Raw genomic sequence first — 26,453 nt, 5'->3', positions numbered from 1 at the left:
ACAGAGAGTCCATTGTACATAAAATGAAAAGGAATGCCATAAACTAGAATATTAACCCCTTTCCGCGTAGATTAAGATGAGTACTCTAAAAGTACTTTTTCTACTGAAATTATTTAAGAAAAAATATTTAAAGTATAACTAAAGAAGAAGATTAAAACAGGACCGATGACGATTTTGGTGCTGTTGTGCTATATGGGGGAAAGTCTGATACCCATATGAGCCTGCACTAGTGCTGCCCAATTCATGATTTGAATCGATTCACCGATTCACTTCGGGTGAATCAATTCGAATTGATTTAAAACAAACAAAATCGGCCTCTCGATTCGGTAACTGACCCTCCCCCCACGCCCCCTAAAGCAGGAGCGGCAGCGCTGCTCTTGCTGGCCGGCCGCTGCCGCACTTGCTTTAGAGGGCGAGGGGGAAGGGTCAGTCAGGAAGTGCTGGTGTCTGGCTTCCCCCCTGGCTTTTTACAATCGTTCGGGCACTTGTTTTTTCCTTTAATGCTGTTTGTTGCAAAACCTTATCTACCATGGACCCCTGAGGAAGGTTTGTTGTCCGAAACACGGACCGTGTCGGGTCCCTCGGTTGGTAATAAGGTTGTATATACCATTAGAGTTTGAAATAAACAGTGCCTGCATCTTGTACATAGTCTGCAGTTGTTTTTTGGTTTTTGCTTTAAGATTGTATATAAAATTCTGAATTAAAAAAAAATTCAGTCTTGCCCACCTGATATAGTAATTACATATAGGGCTCCTTTTACAAATCTGCACTAGCGGTTTTAGCGTGCGCGCTAAATTGCTGCAAGCGCTAGATGCTAACGCCAGCATTGAGCTGGCATTAGTTCTAGCCATGTAGCATGGGTTTAGCGTGCGCTAAATTGCCGTGCGTGCTAAAAACGCTATCACGGCTTTGTAAAAGGAGCCCTTAATCTCTTAAGTGTGTTACTCAGGTGTCTCATTTATAGAATTTGCTACTATTGACAATCCAAAATAAAGTGGCTTTTTAAAAATATATTCTTGAAGTGTTGTAGAATCAATTATTAGTATTAATTTTTTTTAAGTGCAATATGTTTATTAATTTTCTCCAATAATATAAAATAACAGAGAAATAAATGTGTAATGTAATATTACAATGCAACAAATATGTCCATCCAGTTTCTCTATGTCTTAGCATGACACAATCATTCCATTCCATTAAATAAGAACATAAGAACATAAGCAATGCCTCCACTGGGTCAGACCCGAGGTCCATCGTGCCCAGCAGTCCGCTCACGCGGCGGCCCAACAGGTCCAGGACCTGTGCAGTAGCCCTCTATCTATACCCCTCTATCCCTTTTTCCAGCAGGAAATTGTCCAATCCTTTCTTGAACTCCAGTACCGCACTCTGTCCTATTACATCCTCTGGAAGCGCATTCCAGGTGTCCACCACACGCTGGGTAAAGAAAAAACTTCCTAGCATTCGTTTTGAATCTGTCTCCTTCCAGATATTAGATTGATGATATCTGAGAAGAATCCTGTACTATCTGTGACATCTTTCTAAACAGAGATATAATGAAAGTATACTTCTGCTAGTTTTATGCAGTTTCCTGATATAAGTACATGTATAAGCGTATCAAGGAAGTCAATAATATTAATAATATATTAGTAAGTCATTGCAATGTTGCACAATAGATGTTTACAGGATCCCGGGATGTTGTGGGGATGTGCTGGCAGGAGGGAGTGGGCATCCCTTCTGCTGGAGATTGTTTAGGGGTTTTGCGGCAGGAGGGATTGGGCATCCCTCCTTCCATGGACAATGTAGGTGGGTTTGGGGGTGATGGCAGGAAGGAGTGGGCATCCCTCCTGCCGGCTGACTTGCAGTGGGGTTCCTGGGTTCCCTGCCGCTCAGGTGATTATAGCAGGGAGACTTCCTTGCCGCGATCAATTTAGTAGCTGTGCCAGCATTTTGCGATTCTCTAAATGCTGTCTGTGACATGGATGCCAGTTAGAGAATCGGGGTGGTTAGGCGGGGTTAGACATCTGTCCGTTAGGACAGACGTAATTTTATATAGGATGCCTGTGTGCGATTCTCAAAAGCTGCTTAGGCGGCTGCTGAGACTGGGCATCCTATACAGAATCAGGCCCTATGGGGGACAGAGAAGTACTTGCTGTACCTGAATGTAATGCCCCTTGAACTACTGAAAAGGCAGAATCCAAATCTCCTTCTTCTTAATTGGGTATCTTACTTATTGGAATACTGTGTTTCCCCGAAAATAAGACACTGTTTTATATTAATTTTGGGTCCAAAAAAGGCACTAGGTCTTATATTCGGGGAGGTCTTATTTTTTTTCATGTATAATGATTATCTCTCCCTTCCTCTCCTCCACCCCAATTCTTCCTTTCTCTACCCCAGACTTGCAGCATCTTTCCTTCTCTCTCACCCATCCCCTTGCGCAGTATCTTTCTATCCCTCCCCCCTTTATCTCATCCCCCTGTGCACTTGAACCCTTGCAGCTTATATCCCTCCCTCCCATCCCCCCATGGAGCATTTTTTAATCCCTCCCATCCCCCCACCACTGCCGTATACCTCCCTCTCCCTGGTGTCTTTTTCATCTCTCCCACCCATCCGAACCCCGACAGTGAGACCGAAATATAGTACCTTATAACAAACCACATCGTCGGCAGCTGATGACATCATCAGCAATGCAGCAAAGGAATGCCTGGGCGAGAAAGCCGCGATGGGGCCTGTGCTGTCAACAATGCAGTTTGTTATAAGGTACTGTATTTCAGTCTTGCGGTTGTGGTTTGGATGGATCGTGGGGGGGAGCGCTGCTGCCGCTGGCAACTAGGGCTTATTTTCGGGGATAGGGTTTATATTAAGACCTACCCCGAAAATCATGCTAGGGCTTATTTTCGGAGTAGGGCTTATTTTCAGGGAAACACGGTAACTCATAATCTTCATTTATTATGGTGGTTTATTCTCCTACTTCCAGGCCATTGAACAGGAGATTGAGATTTACCAGAAAAGAATAGCTGAGCTAACACAGACTTCCCAAACTCTGACAGCACAAGGCTCGGTCGCCTACGATGAGGTGGACGTGCCACAAAACCTGATTCACTCACAGCTCCAAGACCTACAGGACCACGCTGCAGCAAGGTAAATGCAAATGGATTTGACTGGGTCAGACTTAGCTTGGTCAGTCAGCGTGGGTTATTTCCCAATTATCTTTCATTGCTAGTGGATGTGGAGGGTAATTCTATAAAGAGGAATTAATTGGGAGCCTGTTCTATAAAGGAAAATATGAGCCTATCTTATTCAATACATAAGTAGCAGTGCCAGTATATACTGTACGACTAGGACGTGACATCATAGGGAGAGCCGAGGCCGTGTGGTCAGCAGGTTGTAGATGCTGCTTGTGCTGGCGAAGTTAGAGGTACTGGGGAAAGGAAGGGGCATGCGTGGAAGGAGGGGAAGGGGAGAAGAGGGGGGAAGGGGTGCCAGCGTCCCAGGTGCTTCCCACCCTCGTTACGTCACGGAGTGTAAATGCTCATACCTAGATTGCTAAACAAACACAAAATTATAATATTAGGTACTAATTTACTTGTGTAACCCCATCCATGTGTATAGCCACCTTCAAACTACACACCATCATATGTAGATGCCACTGTACAGAATAGCACAACTACAGTGGTGCCTCACACAACGAACTTAATCCGTTCCAGGAGCAAGTTTGTTATGTGAAACGTTCGTTGTGTGAAACGCGTTTTCCCATAAGAATACATTTAAAACACAATAATTCGTTCTGCAGCCCTGTTTTCCCATAAGAATACATTTAAAACACAATAATTCGTTCTGCAGCCCTACATTTCCCTCCCTCCACCTCACCTTGTATGCGGAGTCTGCCGGCCCTCTCCCTCACCCAGCCGCACGCTTCCAGAAAGCTGTGCACGCGCAGCTGCTGGAGTTGGTCAATGTTCTACTCTCCTGCAACTTCCGGTTTCCGGTTGCGTCAGAGGAGAAGATTGAGCAACAGAGCATGCGCGCGTGCGCTGCTCCCTGAAAGCGTGCGGCTGGCCGAGAAAGAGGGCCGGAGAACTCGGCATCCAGGGTAAGGTGGAGGGAGATGATGGAACAGTATTTCATGGTACAGTATTACTATTTGTTAAAAAAGAAATAATCTTTTGATGTTTTCTGGATTTTTTTTCGTTAGCTTAAACATGGCTTAACTTGCTGTAAATGGGTCAGGTCTCGTAAGATAGGACCAGAGAATCGGGTCTGGGTAAAACCAGGATTTGCAGGATCTCCAGGATCCTCATGGACTTGTATTGAGATCCTGGTAATATTGCAGGATTTCACGAATTTTCCAGGACCCTGGTCCACCTTAACAGCAGACCTCCTCTTTTTTTGATTGCCACAGCTGCTGCTCTGCATTTACTGGAGTCCCCTACACGCCGTCTTCTCCTTCTCTGCATGGGTGCTGCTGTTCCCGGCTTCGGCGAGAGTAGTTCCGCCCCCCCCCCGGGCCCCTCGGGCGACTTCGTTGTGTGAAACGAAGTTCGTTGTGGGGAGCACGACAAAAAGTTCGTTGTGCGCAGCGTTCGCTGTGCGAGGCGTCCGTTATGCGAGGCACCACTGTATATATCTCATTGCCGCTCTCTCTTCTTAATAAATTGCTTTAGTCAAACTATCAGGGCTTCAGACATACCATTTGGTCACCACACAATTTTTTGTGCTTGCTTGTTTGCCAAAATTCTTCTCACTGGCTATGGCTTCTTCACTAGCCCCTACTCAATATATTTCACAATTTTTTGGGTTTTTTTAAGTGCTTCATTATATCTCAAACTTATTAAAATGCTTAAAGTGCTTAATGTCAATAACTTAACCGTTATAAAAACTGGTTAAAACTTATCTTATTATATTCTTTTTCTTGATGATCTTATCTCATCGGGAAAGGGACCTGTCATATCCGACATGTTTGCTTCAAGAAAAGGTCCCCCCTTCACAACTTATTCTGCATCATCCCGATTCACATAGAAATTGGATCGGGATGGTGCAGAATAAGTTGTGAAGGGGGGACATTCTTATTTTGTATTAATTAGTTATTTTTTTATTATTGATAATTTGATTGTTATAGAATTTTTATGTACTTTTTAAAAATCACTTTCTTCTTTTCTTTCCTTTTCTATTTTTGAATGGAGTTCTTTTCAAAATTTGTTTTGAATTATACATTATAAACCACTTGGATCCTTTTTGGCTATTATGTGGTATATAAAGTTTTTAATAAACATAAATACTACTCATGTGCTAAAAATAAAATATATTTTTTTTGGTACAAAGAAAGAGTGTTTCTGGGGGCAGAAAGTGAGTGTGTTCTGCACTAATTATTTTTGCTATATTGCAGCAACCAGTGCTTTTTTTTGTAGGAAAAAAGGTACTGATAACTCATAGGAGGGCAACCCGACTCCACCTACTAAAATGCCCACAAGTTTTCTGCTTTTGAATTCAGTGCTAACCAGACATTTCAGTGAAGATAACCAGTTAAGTGCTACTAAAAATGGCTGGATAGCCTCAAAGAAGCCATTTAACCAGTTGGCGGCTGTTTCTAGATGCTTAAATCATTTTGAATATTGGCCATTATATATTTTGTAATTGTGCATCTTGCCCACAATCTACTTAAATTCTCCAAGTGTGAATACTGATCTGCAACGTTCATGCTATTATATGTGGGTATAATTTTACAGACTAGTGCATAACCAAGACTAGTCATCATGCATGTCTAAGCTCACATATACACTTAAGCCCTGATTCTATAAACCAGTGTTTCGCAAACTGTGTGCCACCCAGGATTCCAAGGGCCAGATTCACCAACCTGCCTGAATTCAGCAAACTAAAATATGCAGGTGGAGCGATCGGAGGATCGCCCCCATCTACCGACACGGATCACTTTTCTGCGATCCCCACGTATGTGCAGACCATCTGCGCATGCCCGGAGCCGCGATCTTCTTTTTTTAAAAAACTTTAACTTTTATTATTAGTTTTTAGCCCTTCGAGCCCTGTGGTTTTAACCTGCTTTAAACCCGTGGGTTAAAATCACGGGCTTGCAGGGCGGGGAAGGGCAGGAGAGATTCAGGGAAGAAGGGCAGGAGAAAACCGGGGCGGCGATGTGGCGAACAGGCAGGCAGAAGTTTCGGGGAAGGGCAGGAGAGACTCGGGGAAGAAGGGCAGGAGAAAACTGGGGCGACGATGCGGCAAGCAGGCAGGAGAGGGCGGTGAGCAGGGCAGAGAGCAGGGCTTCCAGAGTCGGAAAGACGTTTTTGACTGGTCCCCAGCAGTCACTTCTTCAGTTGATCGGCCAGCCCAGTCGGATGTGAAATTCTGTGTTGTGAATCCTGTCCCTGCCTACTTTTCATGCGTTTCACCTAATTTGCATGCACGGATTCAAAGCGGATCGCAGGAGAGGTTAGTGAATGGGGCACGATTGAAATCCGGTAGCAAAGGGGTCACAAACCAATCGGTACACTATTGGTTTGCTTTGTGAATCTAGCCCTAAGTGTGCCGTGAGATGCTGGGGAAGAGGAGAAGAACCGGTGCTGGTTGACTTCTTACAAGACATGCCTCTTACGTTGAGAAGCACATCCTGTAGGCAGTCAGCCGGCACCAGCACCTCTCCCCTTCCAGCACTCCCCATTGGTGTCTCAAGGCCCCGTCTGGAGGGCCTTCATGCATGTACAGACGTCGACATGATTACATCACACATGCGTGGGTCGACGTCCACACACTTCCAGATGCCTCAAGCCGCAGCCATCACGTTTAGTGTGCTGCGGCTTCTCAAAGTTTGCAAGACACTGCTTTAAATGAAGCCTAATGGTTAGGCGCAGTTCAGTGGCATACCAAGGAAGGGGTGGAGGGGCGGTCAAGCCCGGGTACAGCTTTAGGGGGGTGCACAGCCGGCCCGGTCCCTATCACGCTCCCTCCCTCCTTACTGCTGCCCTCCTTACTGTCACCGCCGAGTTGAATCGGCTCCCTTTCTCCCTCCCTGCCCCTTACCTTCGTGGCGCTTTCACACACCCCTTACCTTCGTGGCGCTTTCACCCCCCCCCCCAACAGGCCCGGTCTGACAACCTCCCTGCCTTGTAGCCAGTGCTTCTTCAGCAGCTGTAGCATTGTAGTTGCATATGGCTGCCGTAAAGGTCGTCTCTGACGCAACCAGAAGGTTTGTCAGACCAGGCCTGTTGGGGGGGGGGCAAAGCGCCATGAAGGTAAGGGTGTGTGAAAGCGCCACGAAGGTAAGGGGAGGGGTGAAAGCGCCACAAAGGTAAGGGGCAGGGAGGGAGAAAGGGAGGAAAGGTGGTGTGGAGAGGAAAAGACGCTGAAGGGAAATGGGTAAAACAGAGGGGGGAGAAGGACGCTGAAAGCACATGGGGAAGACATAGGGGGAGAAGGACGCTTAAGGGAAATGGGGAAGAGAGAGTGGGGAGAAGACGCTGAAGGGAAATGGAGATGACAAAATGGGGAGAAGATGCTGAAGAGAAATGGGGAACAGAGAGTGGGGAGAAGATGCTGGAGGGGAAGAAAGGGAGAGGCACATTAACAGAGCAAATGAAAGACGCAGAGAGAAGAGAGACAGTGGATGGAAGGAATTGAATGAGAAGATGAGGAAAGCAGAAACCAGAGACAACAAAAGGTAGAAAAAATCATTTTATTTCTATTTTGTCATTAGAATATATCAGATTTGAAATATATATCCTGCTAGAGACATAACTGGGGACTGCAAAGCCCAGGCAGTGTTTCTTTAGCTTCTAGCTGGCTTAGGGCTCTCTCGGACCAGGGGGCAGTTGCCCTAGTTGCACTCCCCTAACACTATTCCTGTCATGTGTGACTGCAGTATTCTGTTAGCATGATATTTCTGTGTAGCATTCTATAATAATTTGGCTTGTTCAGTTTTCTTGATAGTAGAGGGGATATATGTGAAGGGGAGGGGAGACAGGGGTTTTGTTTGTCCTTGCTCTGTATATTTATATTTATAAAATGACAATTGTACTGAATATTGTTTCTTTTTATACTTTAATAAAATATGTTCAATATAAAATCATAACTGACACTTGTGCAGATGGGATCAGATGGTTTGCAGGGACTGAGCTTGCGGAGACGGGGCGGAAATGTGTTTTTTAAATTTCAGTCTTAGTAGTTTGCCAGTCCACAAAATAATTCTTTTATTTCTGCCGGTTCACTGGTGTAAAAAGGTTGAAAAACACGGCAGCTGCGCTGAGGTGCAGGAAGGTCCCTTGATGACTCGTCTGTTGGCTTTGCTCCGGAAGAAGTAAGTTATGTTGGAGGGGGTGGACCCAGCAGACGCAGTCATCGCAGGTCCTTGCCGCAACTCCCTGCGTCTGCCGGGTCAACCCTCTCCGACTTACTTCTTCCGGAGCAAAGCCTGGAGTCATCGCGGGACCTTCCAGCACATGGCTGCCGACTCTGCTCCAGAGCTAGTACGTCGGAGTGGGGTGGACCAGCAGCTACAGTTATCGTGAGAAAGAAGCAGGACTGCTGGAATGAAAGAGTGGTGCAGGGAGAGAAAGGAGGCAAGGTGGTATGGAACGGTGGTGCTGATGGGATAGATGTACAAGGAAAAGGGAGAAAGACATAAGGGGGAAGGATACTGGATGGAATTGGATCGGAGGGAAAGAAAGGGGGCAGATGCTGATTGAAGAGGGGTGGATGGAGAGAGAAAGGGCAGACATTGGATGGTAGTGTGCCGGGTAGAGGGGGAGCCTATGCTGGATGGAAGTGCAGATGGGAGAGATAAGGGAGAAAATGCAGGAAGGAAATGGGAGGAGAGAAAGAGGGGAGCAGACGATGGAAGTAGACAGAGAGAGGAGAAGGTACTAGATGGAAGGGGTAGAGAAAGAGGGCACATGATGGAAGGAGGGGATAAATAAAAGGAGGGCACATGATGGGGGGGAAAGGATTGAGTTAGGGAAATACTGGAGGGGGTGAGGGAAAGAGGTGGCTAGCTGTAGGTAGTCAGTAAAAAAGGAAATTGATGAGAGGGTAGTAAGAATGTAATCTAGATGGATGCAGAAAATAAATTGAAAAGGAAAATGAGGGAAGAAAGGGATTGCAGAAGAGAGGTGTGGGAGAGGGAAGGAGAGGAGATAGATGCCAGACCAATGGGGGTGAAAAGAGAGATGGAAGGGGGAGGCATACAGTTTCTGGAAGGGGCATAGAAGGAGAGAAGATGCCATATAGGGGCAGAGAGATGGCAGACAGTGGATGGAAGGAAGAGAGTAACAAGAAGATGAGGAAAGCAGAAACTAGAGAAGACAAAGGTAGAACAAAAATGTTCTATTTATTTATTGCTTTAGGAGACATGTGTCACTGTTTCTGTGGTGTTGCATTGTATGCAGAGTCCAGCTTCTTGCTGGTTCAATTTAACCTTTGTCTATGTATTTCTATTTTATCCCCCCTTTTACAAAACTGTGGAGCGTTTTTTAGCGTCAGCCATGGTGGTAGCAGCTCTGATGCTCAGAATTCCATGAGATCAGAGTTGTTACCACCGTGGCTAAAATCCACACTACAGTTTTGTAAAAGAGGGAGGGGTTAGTTTGTGATGACAATCTATATTAGGCAAAGGTGTTTTCTGTGTTCTGTGTGTTCAAAAGACATGGTTTTCTGTTAGGATTGACGGTGTAGGATTGATCTGTACTAGTCTGGTTTGTTTAGTTTTACAATAGGTGTATTGCTGTTGTACTGCTCACTGTAGTATGTAAGATGCTGCCTTTTCCTAGGTACTCATGTGTGACGTATGGCTTGTTACTAAAAATAATGTTTTTCGTACAGATGGGGGGGGGGTGCCAAAAAATGATAGGCCCTGGGTGTCACATATGCTAGGTATGCCACTGGCGCAGTTTTCAATCAGTTGCTAGGCATCTTCTATAAAATTGTGCCTAGTGCCGCCTAACTCGACATAGGCGTTGGTAGGTATTCCAATGTTAGGTGCCAGTATATTAGACTGGGTTTTCCTGGCTGGCGCCTAACAATAATAATAATAATAACTTTATTTTTGTATACTGCAATACCACAAATCAGTTCAGAGCGGTTTACAGGTTAAGAGACTGTACATTTACAGCGAAGTTACAGCATATCAGAAAACAGTTCAGATCAATTTATGCATTGCAGGTGCAGAGAATAGTTAACAATTATTTGGTATAAACCAGTGAACAATTACAAAATGATCCAATAATTGTTGCATGGGGGGGTGCAACTGGGGAGGGTAAGGGTAAGGGAGGGAGGCGAGGTTGGGATTGCCCCTTCCAATCCTCTTCCCCCCCCTTCTGATCCTCGCCCCCCCTGTTCTCCCTCCTCTTCCCACTACTTCTCTCCTTGCTGTTCGCAACTCTATGACCATTTTGATATGTAATCACTTGTAAATACTCTCTCCTTGCTGTCTGCTACTCTATGATCAATTTGTGTAACCACTCGTAATCTCTGTCAAACTACTCCATGATCAATTTGATATGTAACCACTTGTAATCTCTGTCTAAATAATGTGAACCGCCTAGAACTCTTCGGGGTATGGCGGTATACAAAAATAAAGTTATTATTATTATTATTATTATTATTGGTTTGGTAGGGGGGCGGGGGTTAGAGGAATTAGACACACATGTCTACTGACTTCTAAGTCATTCCACACTGAAACTCCACCCCAGACCACACCTACATTTTGCATAGGCACCTCACTGATTTGCATATGGAACTTTAATGGTCTGTGTTTTTTAATTGACTTTTAATTGTGTTTTCAATTAACTTAAGAACATAAGAATAGCTTTACTGGGTTAGATCAATGGTCCATTTAGCCCAGTAGCCCGTTCTCATGGTGGCCAATCCAGGTCACTAGTACCTGGCCAAAACCCAAGGAGTAGCAATATTCCATGCTACCGATCCAGGGCAAGCAGTGGCTTCCCTCTTGTCTTTCTCAATAACAGACTATGGGACTTTTCCTCCAGGGAAATTGTCTAAACCTTTTTTAAAACCAGCTACGCTATCCGCTCTTACCACAACCTCTGGCAAAGTGTTCCAGAGCTTAACTATTCTCTTGAGTGAAAAAAAATCCTCCTATTGGTTTTAAAAGTATTTTCCTGTAACTTTATCGAGTGTCCCCTAGTCTTCATTGAGTGTCCTCTAGTTTTTGTACTTTTAAGCCATTTAAGCCAATTTAAAAATTTAGGTTCTGTGCAGAAAATTGGTGAGGCGTCACTTATAGAATCGGGCTCTTAATGACTAAAATACTGGCCTTTATGCATGTTCTTGCCAACTATATCCAGGTGGCTCCTTATTGAATTATCTTTATAGAAGGTCATCTACAGAGGATAGGAATAATAGAGAAGTAGACCAAACAAAAGAAGAAAGCCTTTATTAGATGTACTCTGTCACACAGCTAACCCCTGCCTAGACCTGCAGGTGGGCTTAGCAGTGTTTTACTCTGACCTGTCAGCGTGGCTTCCTCAGGAAAGAGGAAGGCCTTTCAGGTAAAAACAGACCTAGGCCCCCACCTAGTCTGCCCAGGCCACACTGAGATAAATTTACCAAGAATGGGAGACCCAGTCCAGGTATTGTTAAACTCTCAATTCTAGACTCTATTTGAGCACCGTCAGCCACAATCATGAAATTCATAAATCAGGCAAAAATAAAAATGGTTTACATAGTTGTCAGAAATGTCCAAAGTTCAAGTATTCAAGCTAAGTACTATTTAACAAACAATACCTAAGTAAAGTAAAGTTTAAAAACAAAATAAAATGTAAATCTATTAAGTCTGATGAGGAAAGGGCACTTAAAGCCACGGACTGTGAAAGCATATTTGAGTCTCTGGTGGTGTCGCTGAGGACTGTGAGATATTGAACATAAGAATTGCCACTGCTGGGTCAGACCAGTGGTCCATCGCGCCCAATAGTCCACTCACGCGGCGGCCCCCAGGTCAAAGACCAGTGTCCTAACCGAGACCAGCCTCACCTGCGTACATTCCGGTTCAGCAGAAACTTGTCTAGCCTTGTCTTGAATCCCTGGAGGGTGTTTTCCCCTTTAATAGACTCCAGAAGAGCATTCCAGTTCTCCACCACTCTCTGGGTGAAGAAGAACTTCCTTACATTTGTACGAAATCCATCCCCTTTTAATTTTAGAGAGTGCACTCTCGTTCTCCCCACCTTGGAGAGGGTGAACAACCTGACCTTATCTACTGAGCCTATTCCCTTCATTATCTTGAATGTCTCGATCATGTCCCCTCTCAATCTCCTCTTTTCAAGGGAGAAGAGACCCAGTTTCTGTAATCTCTCATTGTACCGCACCTCTTCCAGCCCCTTAACCATTTTAGTCACTCTTTTCTGGACCCTTTCAAGTAGTACTGTGTCTTTCTTCATGTACGGTGACCAGTGCTGGACGCAGTATTCCAGGTGAGGGCGTGCCATGGCCCGGTACAGCGGCATGATAACCTTTTCCGATCTGTTCGTGATCCCCTTCTTTATCATTCCTAGCATTCTGTTCGCCATTTTTGCCGCTGCCACACATTGTGCAAATGGCTTCATTGACTTGTCAACCTTCTTTCCTGGGGTGTCTCTCCAAGTACCGCCCCGGACATCTTGTGAGATTCTTGTTACCGACATGCATCACCTTACACTTATCCATGTTGAACCTCATTTACCATGTCGCTGCCCATTTCTCGAGCATGGTTATGTCGAGTTGCAGATCTTCACAATCCCCCTGCATCTTCACTATGAATAACTTTGTATCATCTGCAAATTTAATCACCTCACTCGTACCAATTTCCAGATCGTTTATGAATATGTTGAAGAGCACGGGTCCAAGCACTGAGTCCTGCGGCACCCCGCTGGTGACGCTCTTCCAGTCCGAGTATTGTCCATTTACCCCCACTCTCTGTTTCCTATCCGCCAGCCATTTCTTAATCCACGTGAGTATTTCACCCTCTATTCCATGGCTCGCAATTTTCCGAAGTAGTCGTTCGTGCGGAACCTTGTCGAATGCCTTCTGAAAATCCAGATATACAATGTCGACCGGGTCACCCTTGTCTATCTGTCTGTTTACTCCCTCGAAGAAGTGTAGCAAGTTTGTCAAGCAAGATCGTCCTATGCTGAAGCCGTGCTGGCTGGTCCTCATCAGATTGTGTCTGTCAAGGTGATCAATGATGTGGTCCTTTATCAGCGCCTCTACCATCTTTTCTGGTACCGAGGTCAGACTCACCGATCTGTAGTTTCCCAGATCTCCCTCAAACCCTTTTTGAAGATCGCCGTAACATTTGCCACCTTCCAGTCTTCCGGAATCTTTCCCGATTTGATCGACAGATTTGCTATTAGTTGAAGCAATTCAGCTATAGTCCCTTTCAGTTCCTTAATGATTCTCGGATGGATGCCATCCGGTCCCGGGGATTTGTCACTCTTAAGCCTATCAATCTGCCTGCATACCTCTTCTAGACTGACCGTCAACCCTGTCAGTTTCCCGTCTTCGCTTCCAGTGTCAGGTTCCGGTATGTTGTGTACATCCTCTTTGGTAAATACAGACACAAAAAATGTGTTCAGCTTATCGGCGATGGCTTTGTCCTCCTTTAGCACTCCCTTTTTTCCATGGGCATCCAACGGTCCCACTGCTTCCTTTGCGGGTCGTTTCTCCTTGATATATCGAAAGAACGGCTTGAAGTTTTTTGCCTCCTTGGCTATTTTTCCTCGTAGTCTCTTTTGGCCCCTTTTACCGCCTTATGGCACCTGCGTTGATGCTATTTGCGCTTTTTCCAGTTTTTGTCCGTTTTTTACCTTTTCCATTCCTTAAACCAGTGGTTCCCAAACCCTGTCCTGGGGGACCCCCAGCCAGTCGGGTTTTTAAGATATCCCTAATGAATATGCATGAGAGAGATTTGCATATAATGGAAGTGACAGGTATGCAAATCTCTCATGCATATTCATTAGGGATATCTTGAAAACCCGACTGGCTGGGGGTCCCCCAGGACAGGGTTTGGGAACCACTGCCTTAAACGAAGTCTTCTTGTCTCTGATTGCTTCCTTCACCTGGGAAATTCTAATGGCTGCTGTTTGAATAAAGAAACAGCCATCTAATAGTTATCAAAGTTCAAGTATGGCATGTAATATAATTCCCCTGGACTTTCTCTGGTTAAAGACAGTCCTCTTCACCAGGGTTCAGATAAGTAGAAATGCCATGCAAAATAACTTCATACAGGAACAGAAAATTGCACAACATGGAAATAGCAAAACTTTGGCGATGAAGCCACAAGTCCTCAGCTTAACTTGTGAGGTAAAGTGTCCAGTTCTCAGTCCTTGCTCTGTTCAGAGTTGGAGCTCTGGTGGTTAACAGGGCTTATCAGCAACAGCTGAGCTTTTCTATAGATGTAGCACTGCAGGATGCTTTAGATAAGTTACTATTGCTGCAGAGGCTTTTTCACAGAAACTTCACAGGTTTAAATTTACAGCTTTTCAGCAAACAAAGCATCAGAACAGTCACAGAGAAAATGGAGAGGCTTTTTCCTTCTCTCCTTGATTAGAATCACCTGGTCTTTGCTTGCAGAGAGCCAGCACACAAACACAGTTTACTCAGACAGGTTATTTTCTTCCCTTTAGCTTAGGAACTAACCTCCATCCCCTCTGGGTTAAAGCTGGCATCTAGAGGCAATTCAGCAGTGTCCATAGCCTCGGCTCCTACCATGCTCTCAGCAGCTGGTCTCAGGCTAGGCAAGTCCTCAGCCATCTCTATGTCCTCACTGCTGTGGGGTTGAGGGAAGAGACTCCTCCCCTCTCCTTCTTGGGCATGGTCCTGCAGGTGCCTCTGCTTTGCTTCTCCTGCATCTGTCTCTCTTCTACTGTGATTCAGGGCTCTGCTTTTACGTGTGTCATAGTCCCACCCCTCTCTCCTAGGAGGAGGGGGGTTGGGCTGAAAATCCCTAGGGAAATAAAGCTGGTTTCTCCTAGGCTTACAATAGTGTGAATACCCTGCAGGACCAGGTCTCCACTTTTCAGTAAAAGTCCTAACAGGCTTTCTGGTATATTTACTCTGATATGGCACATTCTGCTTAATATCCTTAGGCTCATACCCTTCCTGCTCTATCTCACTGTCTGAGGGGTAGTCAGCCATTTCTATATCATTACTTTTAACCTGGTTAGCTCTCCTGACCAGGGACCGTATTCTGCTTTTATTAATCACAGGGACAAAGCTGGCCATGGTTTTGTCACAACTTCCAGGACATAAAATTGTACCCAACGTCAATTCCAACAGACCCCGGCACATTTATATAGCAATTTTGTTGTTCTTAGTGTGTCATTTATCAGCCCCTGCCATGTCAGGCACGCTTTTATGTCCTGGGAGTATGTCTAATAAAGACTGTGTTTTCTTAATTTAAAAAAAATAATAAAATCATTTTTATTAAAATAAATAACAGCACAATCCGGACGATCCACCCAATCCCTTCCCAAAACCCTCGCTTCATCCCTCTAACAAAACTAACCATACCAAAAAAAAATCAGACTAAATGCCAATAAACAAATTTTAGGCTGAATCCCCCCCCCCCAAAAAAGCTCCCCCACCCCAACAAAACTACAGCCCACAGTTTTACAGCTGTGATAAAGAGGAAACTGACCTCCAGTTAACATAGCTATCCCAGATTTTAAGATACAGGACCAACCTGTGTTTTCTTAAATTTTTTTTTTTTTGGTCTACCTCGCTATTATTCCTCACGATGGACTTAGTAGACTGACTGCCTTCTTGTTTCTTTTCATCTACAGAAGAAAGACAGCTCCCTAGGTTCTATTTTATAAAGACAATTAGGCAGGTATATGTGAAGGTGCATGCTTTGCACATCTACATGCATAGATATGGTATTTCATAATCTACACCTACCCTCTGCCCAAACTCCGTACTTGTGCACACTCACTAGCAAAGTATAGTGTTCTTTTATGTAAACAGGGTCGCATAGAACAGGACCGCAGGGGACCACAGCAAAACCATTCCTGTCCAATTGCTGTACTTGTTAAAAAGTCAATAAAGATGATTGAACACACAAAAAAATAGTGTTCTTTTATGTCACTCAGTATACAAAAATAAACTATTATTATTATTATTTATATGAGGTCATTTGTGTGCATATGTGGCCAAATAAACGCAGGGATAGCTATAAAAGTACCTTACTTGATAAACAACTGCAGTTTTGGGCACTGTGAATTTATAGTCCTACCCAAAAGGCATTTTCCATCTTGCATCATGTCTCTCAACAGGTGGAAAAAGCTGACTGAAACTCTGTGTTTTCATGAGTACCTGAGGGAATCCAGAGTCATACAGGAGTGGATAAATCAGCAAAAGCTCACAGTTAACTCCAACGATTACGGCAATGACTACGAACATGTCCTGGTGAGCACTAGGAATATTACACTCCCTCATCGCTCATTCCTTACCCTTTGCTTTTTCTTCTGTGCTGTTCATTTTACAATCACCCTTTCCATCTGTGATCCCACTTTTCTGTGACCTTGTACCATGTTAAAAGGCATCTCTATGTACCCCTTTACAAGACACTCTTAAAACCAAATGTATGAAATATTAGACACGTGGAATCTTTTTTAAGTAGGATGAACTAGCTTCTGCAGAATTTCAGTCCCGGCAGATTGGTTTCCTGTGCTATTCCTGCCTGCTGAAGTTCTCAGGGATTTCTTTGAATTTTGAGATGCCCTAAAGATTGTTTTTCTATGTTCATTTCGTTATTAGTCAGGTCAGACATGAACCGTGGACCATGAGTTTCCAACCCATCCATATATGGATTAAAAAGCATTTTATTGTGCAGTCATGATTTCATATGATTTTATTTTGAAAGCTACTCCGTGCCAAATACAACACATTCCAGCACCTTGTGGAAACAGCAGCACAGAGAGTAGCACAATGCCAACATGTGGCAGACAGCCTGATTGAACACGGGCATTTGGAGTCCAGAGACATCCGTCAGAAACAGAGAGAGTTACGGTAAGACCTATGTAACCCCCCCCCCCCTCTTTTTTACAAGTGTGATGGGCTCCTTTCATAACATAAAAACATTTTAAAACTCCCACAAACTGTTCCCTACATGGTTACCATGTAGACTAGGAAGCAGCAGGTAAGAAGCACTCTCTCCAGCCTCTGATTTTGGTGAGTGGAGGACAATGCATAGGGGTGGGAAGAATAGACAGAGCTCTGTAGGCCACTATGGCTTTGGGCCATCCCCTCACTTCAAGTCTTCTTTACTACTACTACTATTTATCACTTCTATAGAGCTGAAAGGCGTTCGCAGCGCTGTACATTTTGACATTTAATAGACAGTCCCTTCTCAGAAGAGCTTACAATCCCACTTGCACAGACAGTCATGACATAGAGGTTTCCCACCTCATTTTCCCTGTTCTATCATTTTCAGATGATTTTTTTTTGTGTATCACTAATCAAATGCAGATTTATAACATGAGAATAGCAGTACTTTATTTTACTAATTCTAGAAGTCTACGGAACAATTTTCGGTTCTTTTAACTCTTTTATTAGTTTCTGCGGTTCATCTCCTGCTGCAGGGGGTCCATGAATACAACATCACCGATAGAGCAATAGGTCATGGTTAATATCTTCTTCTGAAGGTTTCGCAATCTCACTACACCAGTCATTGGCCATAGTGTATAAGCTATAGGTGAGCACATTTTAACCCATGTACAGTTAGTATATATTCTTAATTTCTTCTTTCTGCTGGGCAAAACTGTGCCTTGGGAGCCATCGATTTAGCCTATCTGAGAGGGCCCCTCCAAAATGTTTGAGTCCTAGGCAAGTGCCTAATTTGCATATGTTTTAATATTGCCTTGCCTCCTTTTCAGTATCTTACAGGAGAGAAAGTCACCCCTGTGAACTTTTGGACCATGATTCAACCTCCATTTCTATGTCTAACTACAAAGCTTGTAATGCTGCACTCTAAGCAGCCACCAATACGAGCATGAGTGTTGACCAAATATCTGACATCTAGGGTCTCCCTGGCCTATGTTGCCCCACCAACAACAACCTGCTGATCCAACCAGGTCAACAGGAGGCTCACATAGCCTGCATGGTTGCCTGTGGTTTTAGTCTAATATACGTACTAACAGCCTGCCAGACTAACCCATCGTGCACCTTATCTAATAAGCACCCTTAGATTCTCACATCTTGCAAATGGAATTCAGAAAATTATAAGAAAACATTGGCATATATTTGTTTCAAGAATAAACGCCTTGTGGTGGCATATTTGAGAGAAAGAAATCTAAAAATGAAGCTAGTTTCTTTGGCCCTTCCAATTAACCACAGCCACATATAAGACAATCAGTGGGACATAACAAATGGGGCAAAAGCGTATGTTCATTATGCTGGATAAAATGTGTTCATTCATCCTAAAACTAGAAAAGAATATTTTTTTACGATATAAGATGGATTGCAACATGAGCTCTAGTGCAATGTGTCTAGTGGTCCTGAATGCTAGGGTCTTGTATTTGAACCAGCAAGTTGCATGCAGAAAACTGTCACTCATGTTTTCCAACCCCACCTACCCAGAGAGCTGCTCCTGCCCCCCTCAGTTTTCTGCAAGCAAGTTGTTCAGAAGTGTTTTTCATCTGCTCTGTGGTTTTATTATTTTTGGGCATTTTTGCTCAGTGATCTTTGGAGACTCTGTGTCTGGAGGTTCCCTCTTGGTGGGACCTCTGCCTGGGATAAGACGCAGACTCGCATTGCGGAAGTCTGCTGCTAGCAGGATCAGTCGCTTGGGGACACCTAGCTAGCCAGCCTGCTGGTATATTTTTAGAGCTCAGGGGCCTTCTGCCTAGCTGCTCACATCCCTGATTCAGTCAGGAGCTGTCGCATTATCTGAAAAGTCTCTGCCTTGCCCTCCAGAGACTTCTCCAGTGCTGGAAGTGCTAGATGAATGGCTGAGTTCCAGGCAATTTATGGACCACTTCTGCTGAGTTGGAGTCCAATGCCCCTGGCTGGGCGTCCATTGCAGTGACCACCCAACTATAAAGGCTAGCATCAGTTGTTAGGATCACCCAGGAGATGCAAAGAGGCAATACCCCTGGAAAGGGCAGCTGGCCTCAACCACCACCGCTATCTTCACTGTAGATAGCCGGGGACCAGCCATTGTAGTAAATCTGACTGAGGTGACCAGCAAGAGAGAAGAGAGTCTTGGAGAAGTCTCATATGCGCTCTAGCCCAAGGAACCACCTTTATGGTCACCGCCATCAATCCCAGGACCTGCCACACTCTGAAATCTGCTTCTGGAGCTTCAATCTGCATAGTTGTGGAAGAAACATCTGGCCCAAGGCCGTGTCGAACAAGACTCCCAGGTATTCCAGGTGCTGAGTCGGTTCCAGATGACTTTTCTTGAAGTTGATTATCCAGCCCAAGCTTTGGAGGAGTTGCATCCTTCTCAAAACTGCCAGCTTGCCTTCCTCCTTGAATGGAACTCTGATAAGCCAGTTGTCCAAATATGGGTGCACCTAAACCCCAGTTTTGCGGAGGTGTGCTGCTACCTTGGTAAAGATGCAAGGTGCCATGGCTAAGTCAAAAGGGAGCGTGGAGAATTGAAAATGCTGATCCAGCACATGAAATCACAAGTACCTCCTGTGGGCCAGGAAATTGGGAATGTGAAGATAGGTCTCCATCAGATCATGGGGGTGCCAGTACCTCTGCTCTTCTCCACCCCCTTCCCCCGCATGCCTCTTGGAATGTTTGCAGGCGCGAGCAACATCTTCTACCTGACGCCAGAAGGGAGCCGAGGACAGCTCATAAAGCAGGTAGAAGATGCTGTTTATGCCAGTGGTAAGTGGGGGCCGGGGGGTGCATAGTACGTGGGGAAGAGTAGGGGGTGCATGGTGTGGCAATGCTTGGTGCCAAGGCACTGGGCGCAAACCTCCCACGCTACACCACTGGTCTGTATTGCTTTTCTTTGTCTCCTAGACCCACATTTCACATAGTCTTCTTTTTCCTATACTTTCTCTCTCTTTTCTCTTTATCTGCCTACTTTTTCTCCCTCTCTGTGTCACTATTATACAGACTATTTCACATACACTCCATCTCTTTCTGTTCCGTGCACTGCAGAAACTCCTGGGAAAATCTGCTCGAGATGACCAGAGCTCGAGGAAAACTACTGCAGGATGCTGAAGCCATTCACAAATGTTACTGGGACCTAACCGAGGCCCTAAACCAGATTGAGGTAAAGAGCAAAGAAAGAGGAACAGTCATTTTGGGGATGGGAGGTCTCAAGCAGCCAATGGAAAACCAGAGTAGAGATCAGTGCTGAATGGAAAGAGCAGGTGATTTGAGTGTGAGGCGAAATCGGTCAGTAAGTCATGTATTGTGGGATCTAAAGGATAGTGAACTAGCAATGAACATTATATGGCATGAGATCAGAAGCAGAACTGTGGTTTGGAAGATTAGTGGTTATGTGCAGCTTTGACTGCCTGGGCCAATGATCAAGGCAGTGGAGCTACAGATGGAAACATCTCTCTGTGGTAAGCCTGGCAACGACTGCTCTGGTGATTTCATTTGAAAGTCTTATATGAATGTAGATGCTGGCCGGTTCCTTATCTCATAGGAGACAATGTAGTAAAGTGTGCTGTCATCATTCATTCACATAGGAGTCGATATTCAAAACAATTTAACCATCCAGAAATGTCTCCTGGAAATGAAATTGTTTGTTTAAACTCTGGAATTCATTGCCAGGGAATGCAGTGAAAGCAATTAATTTAGCAGGGTTTAACAAAGGTTTGGATAATTTCATAAAAGAAAAGTCCATAAGCTATTATTAAGAATATAAGAATTGCCCTACTGGGACAGATCGAAGGTCCATCAAGGCTGGTATCCTATTTCCAACAGTGGCCAATCTAGAGTGAAAGAGTAGCCTAGTGGTTAGTGCATCATGCTGAATTCCTCCTTCAGCTCCTTGTGACTCTGGGCAAATCACTTAACCCTCCATTGCCCAAGTAGAAATAATAATGTAAACCACTTTGAATGTAACCGTAGAAAGGTGGTATATCAAGTCCCATCCCCTTGAATGTAGGTCACAATTATCTGGCAAGATCCCAAGGAGTAAAACAGATTTTATGCTTCTTATCCTAGGAATAAACAGTGGATTTCCCCAAGTCCATCTTAATAATGACTTATGGACTCTTTTAGGAAGTTATCAAATCTTTTTTTAAACCCTGCTAAACTAACTGCTTTCACCACATTATCTGGCAAGGCATTCCAGAGTTTAATTACACACTGAGTGAAGAAATATTTTCTCTGGTTTGTTTTAAATCTACTACTTACTAGTTTCATCGCTTACCACCTACTGCCTCTTTTACAAAGCCCCGCTAGCGGCTGCCGCACGGCAACAGCCCCGAAGCCCTTTAAATCTCTATGGGCTTTGGGGCCGCTAGCGTGGCTTTGTAAAAGAGGCCCATAGAAGAGTAAACTAGAAATTTCACTCAGTATTTTATATATCTTTATCATATCTCACATTAATGATGTTTTTAATGATTAAGAATGCTTGCTTTTAGCATACTTTAATACATGGGTCCCACAGTGCACATTGTCATTTCTGTTCCCTCTCGCTTTTTCTGATTTCTTTCCTCCCCAGGAGAAGCATAAGAGCATTCCTGATGACATTGCCAAGAATCTGAGTGGTGTACAGTCCCAGCTGCGTAAACATGAGGCCCTGGAGCATGAGCTGGTGGGCAATGAGCAGCAGGTAAGCCCATAACTCATCACTCTGACAGATACTGTATGCCATTAGAGACATCCATCAAGGCTAGGCATCTTGCATTAAATGACCTCTTCAACAGACTCTATGTTACAGTCACACAGAGAACATGTTTGTTTAAAAATGCATGCAACAGTGAACGATTATTTATCAGAGTAACGAGTTGTTACTACAGTGTACCATACGTGCCCTTCTGTTTTTCTGTTGTGCTATAACTATGATAAAAATATCATTTTACTGTCAGGGATGGCCTGTGGAGAATATGGAAGGGTGTTGGGCCATGTGCAGAGACTCATTTCAGGACCTCATTTGCATGAATCAGTAAAGGTTGAACAGCACCAAGACAAAACTTTTATGGTTTGGTCCCAAACTAGACCGATTACCATCTTTACTGCGGTTAAATTCTGGTGATACTTTGAAGATTGAATTTTCATTAAAAATCCTGGGGTTTATTCAAGATTTGTCTTATCAGACAATTGTTTTTTCAGTCTTCGGATATTGAGAAGGGTTCGCCATTTCTTTCATCAGCAACATTTTGCTGTTTTGGTTCAGGCAATTATACTGGCTCATGTGGGAGTATGTAAACTCTCTTTAGATCAGCTTAAGCAAGTGTAACATGAAAAGGCTGCAACTTATTCAAAATATGGTGGCCAAATTGATATTTGGTAAGAATAAATATGATCACGTTACTCCTCTGTTGAAAGCCTTGCACTGACTTCCAGTTTATTGGAGAGTCCAATTCAAATGTACCAGTATAATATTCAAAATCCTATATGGGATTTTTCCCCATTGTTTACTCTCTCGTTTACCGTATTTTCACATAGATAATGCGCACCCGTGTAAAACGCGCACACGGGTATAGCGTGCGGAAAACACAAATTTAAGTACAGAAATTTTTATATACCGCGCACACCCGTATACCGCGCATGCTGCCCGACTCTCCCGTCACCGCCCGACTGTCCTTTCGCCCGCCCCGACTCTCCTCTGGCCACCCCGACTCTCCTTTCGCCCGCCCCGACTCTCCTGTCCCCACCCTGACAGCCTGATGCCCCCCCGACGTCCGATTCACCCCCCCGCAGGACCGCTTGCACCCCCACCCCGAAGGACCGCTCGCACGCACTCCCACCCGCATCCGCACCCCCACCCTGAAGGACCACTCGCACCCCCACAGCCTCCCGACCCCCCCCATCATGTAGAAGCGCCTACCGGTGTCCTGCTGCTTTCTCTTGGCGGTCCCGGCCCTTCCGTGAGCCCTGCGCCTGCGCTGCTTCCTCTTCCAGCGGTTCGCCCTTTCTCTAACGTAAAGCCCTCTTGCCCCGCCGATTCCCCGACATGATCGGGGCAAGAGGGAGCTCAAGCCCTCTTGCCCCAGCCAACCGCGGCACCCCCGACACGATCGGGGCAAGAGGGAGCTCAAGCCTTCTTGCCCCAGCCAACCGCGGCACCCCCGACACGATCGGGGCAAGAGGGAGCTCAAGCCCTCTTGCCCCCCCCAACACGATCGGGGCAAAAGGGAGCCCAAGCCCTCTTGCCCCGCCGACTCCCCAACTCCCCGACAATATCGGGCCAGGAAGGAGCCCAAACCCTCCTGGCCACGGCGACCCCCTACCCTCAACGACCGCCCCCCCCAAGAACCTCCGACCGCCCCCCCAGCCGACCCACGACCCTCCTGGCCGACCCCCACGACACCCCCCACCCCCCTTCCCCGTACCTTTGTGTAGTTGGCTGGACAGACGGAAGCCAAACCCGCCTGTCCGGCAGGCAGCCAACGACGGAATGAGGCCGGATTGGCCCATCCATCCCAAAGCTCCGCCTACTGGTGGGGCCTATGGCGCCTGGGCCAATCAGAATAGGCCCTGGAGCCTTAGGTCCCTCCTGGGGGCAGGGCCTGAGGCACATGGGCCCAACCCGACCATGTGCCCAAGGCTCCCTCCTGGCCCGATATTGTTGGGGAGTCAGCGGGGCAAGAGGGCTTGGGCTCCCTTTTGCCCCAATCGTGTCGGGGGGGGGGGCAAGAGGGCTTGAGCTCCCTCTTGCCCCGATCATGTCGGGGGTGCCGCGGTTGGCTGGGGCAAGAGGGCTTGAGCTCCCTCTTGCCCCGATCGTGTCGGGGAGTCGGCGGGGCAAGAGGGCTTGACGTTAGAGAAAGGGCGAACCGCCGAGGAAGCAGCGCAGGCGCAGGGCTCACAGAAAGGGCCGGGACTGCCAAGAGGAAGCAGCAGGACACCGGTAGGAGCTTCTACATGATGGGGGGGGTCGGGAGGCTGTGGGGGTGCGAGCGGTCCTTCAGGGTAGGGGTGTGAGTGCGGGTGGGAGTGCGTGCGAGCGGTCCTTCGGGGTGGGGGTGTGAGCGGTCCTGCGGGGGGGTTGAATCGGACGTCGGGGGGGGGGGGAAACTATGTAAAAAAAATTTTGTACAACGCGCTCACGCGTATAACACGCAAGGTACATAAGAACATAAGAACATAAGAACATAAGCAGTGCCTCCGCCGGGTCAGACCACAGGTCCATCCTGCCCAGCAGTCCGCTCCTGCGGCGGCCCAAACAGGTCACGACCTGTCTGTATCACCAGAAGGGGCTCCCTTGCCACCTTGGTTTCTCATTTAAGTCCTGTCTTCCTATCGAAGTCCTAACCCTCCGGTCTTGCACATGCACGACCTGGTTTGGTTTCTTTACTCATTACCTGGTTAGCTTTCTATACTTGTGTTACATCCCAGCTCCTCCCTCAGTATCCCATGATCCCTTTATCCTTCAGGAATCCGTCCAATCCCTGTTTGAATCCCTGTACCATACTCTGCCTGATCACTTCCTCCGGTAGCGCATTCCAAGTGTCCACGACCCTTTGGGTGAAAAAAAAAAACTTCCTTGCATTTGTTTTGAACCTATCTCCCTTCAGTTTCTCCGAATGCCCCCTCGTATTTGCTGTCCCCTTAAGTCTGAAGAATCTGTCCCTATCCACCCTCTCTATGCCCCTCATGATCTTGAAGGTCTCTATAATATCTCCCCTGAGCCTCCTTTTTTCCAGAGAGAAGAGCCCCAGCCTATCCAACCTCTCGGCGTATGGGCAGTGTTCCAGCCCTTTTACCATTTTCGTTGCTCTCCTTTGGACTCTCTCAAGTACCGCCATGTCCTTCTTGAAGTGTGGCGACCAATACTGAATGCAGTATTCCAGATGTGGACGCACCATCGCTCGATACAATGGCATGATGACTTCCCGTGTTCTGGTTGTTATGCCCTTCTATTAGTGCCCTTCTATTAGTGCTATAGAAATAAGTAGTAGTAGTAAGCTCTGTTCTACAGAGATATACAATATTCTACCAAGCATTCATGGACAAAACAGTATTCCACTCATACAATATGGTCTCTATTGCTATAGCCATAAGTACATCAATCTAGTCCTCTATTTATTGGATGGGATAAAGCATCAGACCTCCAAATAACTATTTGATAACTGTAATCAAACTAAGGGGCTCATAAAAAAAAAAAGACTTAAAAGTGGCCTAAATGGGTACGATCAAAAAGCCTGATCATCCAAGCACCCATAATCAAAGCTGGTCTTAGACGTATCTAAAACCAGTTAGGCCTTTCCCCTGCCTCTAGACCAGTTAGGCCAACCTAGACATAGGCGTACAGCAGGTATAACCAAAAGTTTAGGCAGGTTGTCTAGTCGGCACTTATATGTTTTGACTTAGACCAAGTCAAAATAGATATAAGTGCCGAAAAAGGGCCCGCTGAGCTGATCGCTGCAGCTCAGCGGCCCCAGCAACCTGCCTACCACCTACTGCAACTATCTCAGTTGGCTCATCTCTCCTGCCGTGATGGTGATTGCCCACCCCCCTCTGAACAAGGGCCGAGTTTGGCCCATGTGCCTAAGGCCCCGCCCACAGAAGGGGCCTAAGGCTACTGGGCCAATTCTGGTTGGCCAAGGCACCTCAGGCCCCACTTGTGGGCGGGGTTTGAGGCGCCTGGGCCAATTAGGCCCTAGGGCCAGCCATTCGTGGGATAATAATGATGATAATAATAATAATAATAATTTTATTCTTATATACCACCAAAGCCATAGTAGTTCGAGGCAGTTCACAATAAGAGGAGCTGGACAATCAGCAAAGATAGGTACAAGAAGGTATTAAAGTACATGAAGCGGATACAGGAAAAAGAAAGCAGGAGCCTGCTGCAAACAATCAGCGAGAGTGGGGCACTGGACAGACATCAATTCCCATAGGCCAAGAGCCGAGAGGAAATGAGAGAACGTGGTAAAAATCAGATGGTGTAAAGCAATAGGACAAAGGAAGCAATTAGAATACAAATCGGTTGAACAAGTTTGTTTTTACTAGTTTTCTAAAACTTAGATAGGAGGAAGCGTGCATTATTAAGATGCTCAGCCAGTTGTTCATTTGGCCTGCTTGGAAAGTAAGTGTTTTGTCTAGGTATCTTTTGTATTGGCAGGCCTTTATTGATGGATGGGTGAACATATGGACTCTACATGTAGGTCTGCTGGGGCAGTCCAAGTTGAAATGTGCAACCAGGTATGTGGGGACCGAGCCAAGTATAGATTTAAAACAAAGACAGGCAAATTTGAACAAGACTCTTGCCTCCAGGGGCAGCCAATGAAGTTTCTGGTAATAGGGGGTTACGTGGTCCCATTTTTTTAATATCAAAAATCAGTCGGACGGCTGAGTTTTGGATGATTCGGAGTCTTTGA

General features: G+C 45.7%; 1 protein-coding gene across 3 annotated transcripts in view; it reads left to right on the top strand.

The window, feature by feature from the left end:
• Positions 1-26,453, top strand: part of SPTBN5 (spectrin beta, non-erythrocytic 5) — a 349,132-nt gene that overhangs the window by 145,700 nt on the left and 176,979 nt on the right. For all 3 annotated transcript variants that reach the window (XM_033951049.1, XM_033951047.1, XM_033951048.1), the window contains exons 29-33: positions 2,972-3,135; positions 16,263-16,395; positions 16,853-16,998; positions 20,107-20,221; positions 21,629-21,739. In XM_033951049.1, the coding sequence (XP_033806940.1) occupies positions 2,972-3,135; positions 16,263-16,395; positions 16,853-16,998; positions 20,107-20,221; positions 21,629-21,739 (669 nt within the window). The remainder of the gene's footprint in view (positions 1-2,971; positions 3,136-16,262; positions 16,396-16,852; positions 16,999-20,106; positions 20,222-21,628; positions 21,740-26,453) is intronic.

This window comes from Geotrypetes seraphini, chromosome 7 (assembly GCF_902459505.1).
Source record: "Geotrypetes seraphini chromosome 7, aGeoSer1.1, whole genome shotgun sequence".
Taxonomy (NCBI): Eukaryota; Metazoa; Chordata; class Amphibia; order Gymnophiona; family Dermophiidae; genus Geotrypetes; species Geotrypetes seraphini.
The sequence above is the reverse complement of the archived record's forward strand: the minus strand, read 5'-3'. Positions and strand labels throughout refer to the sequence as shown.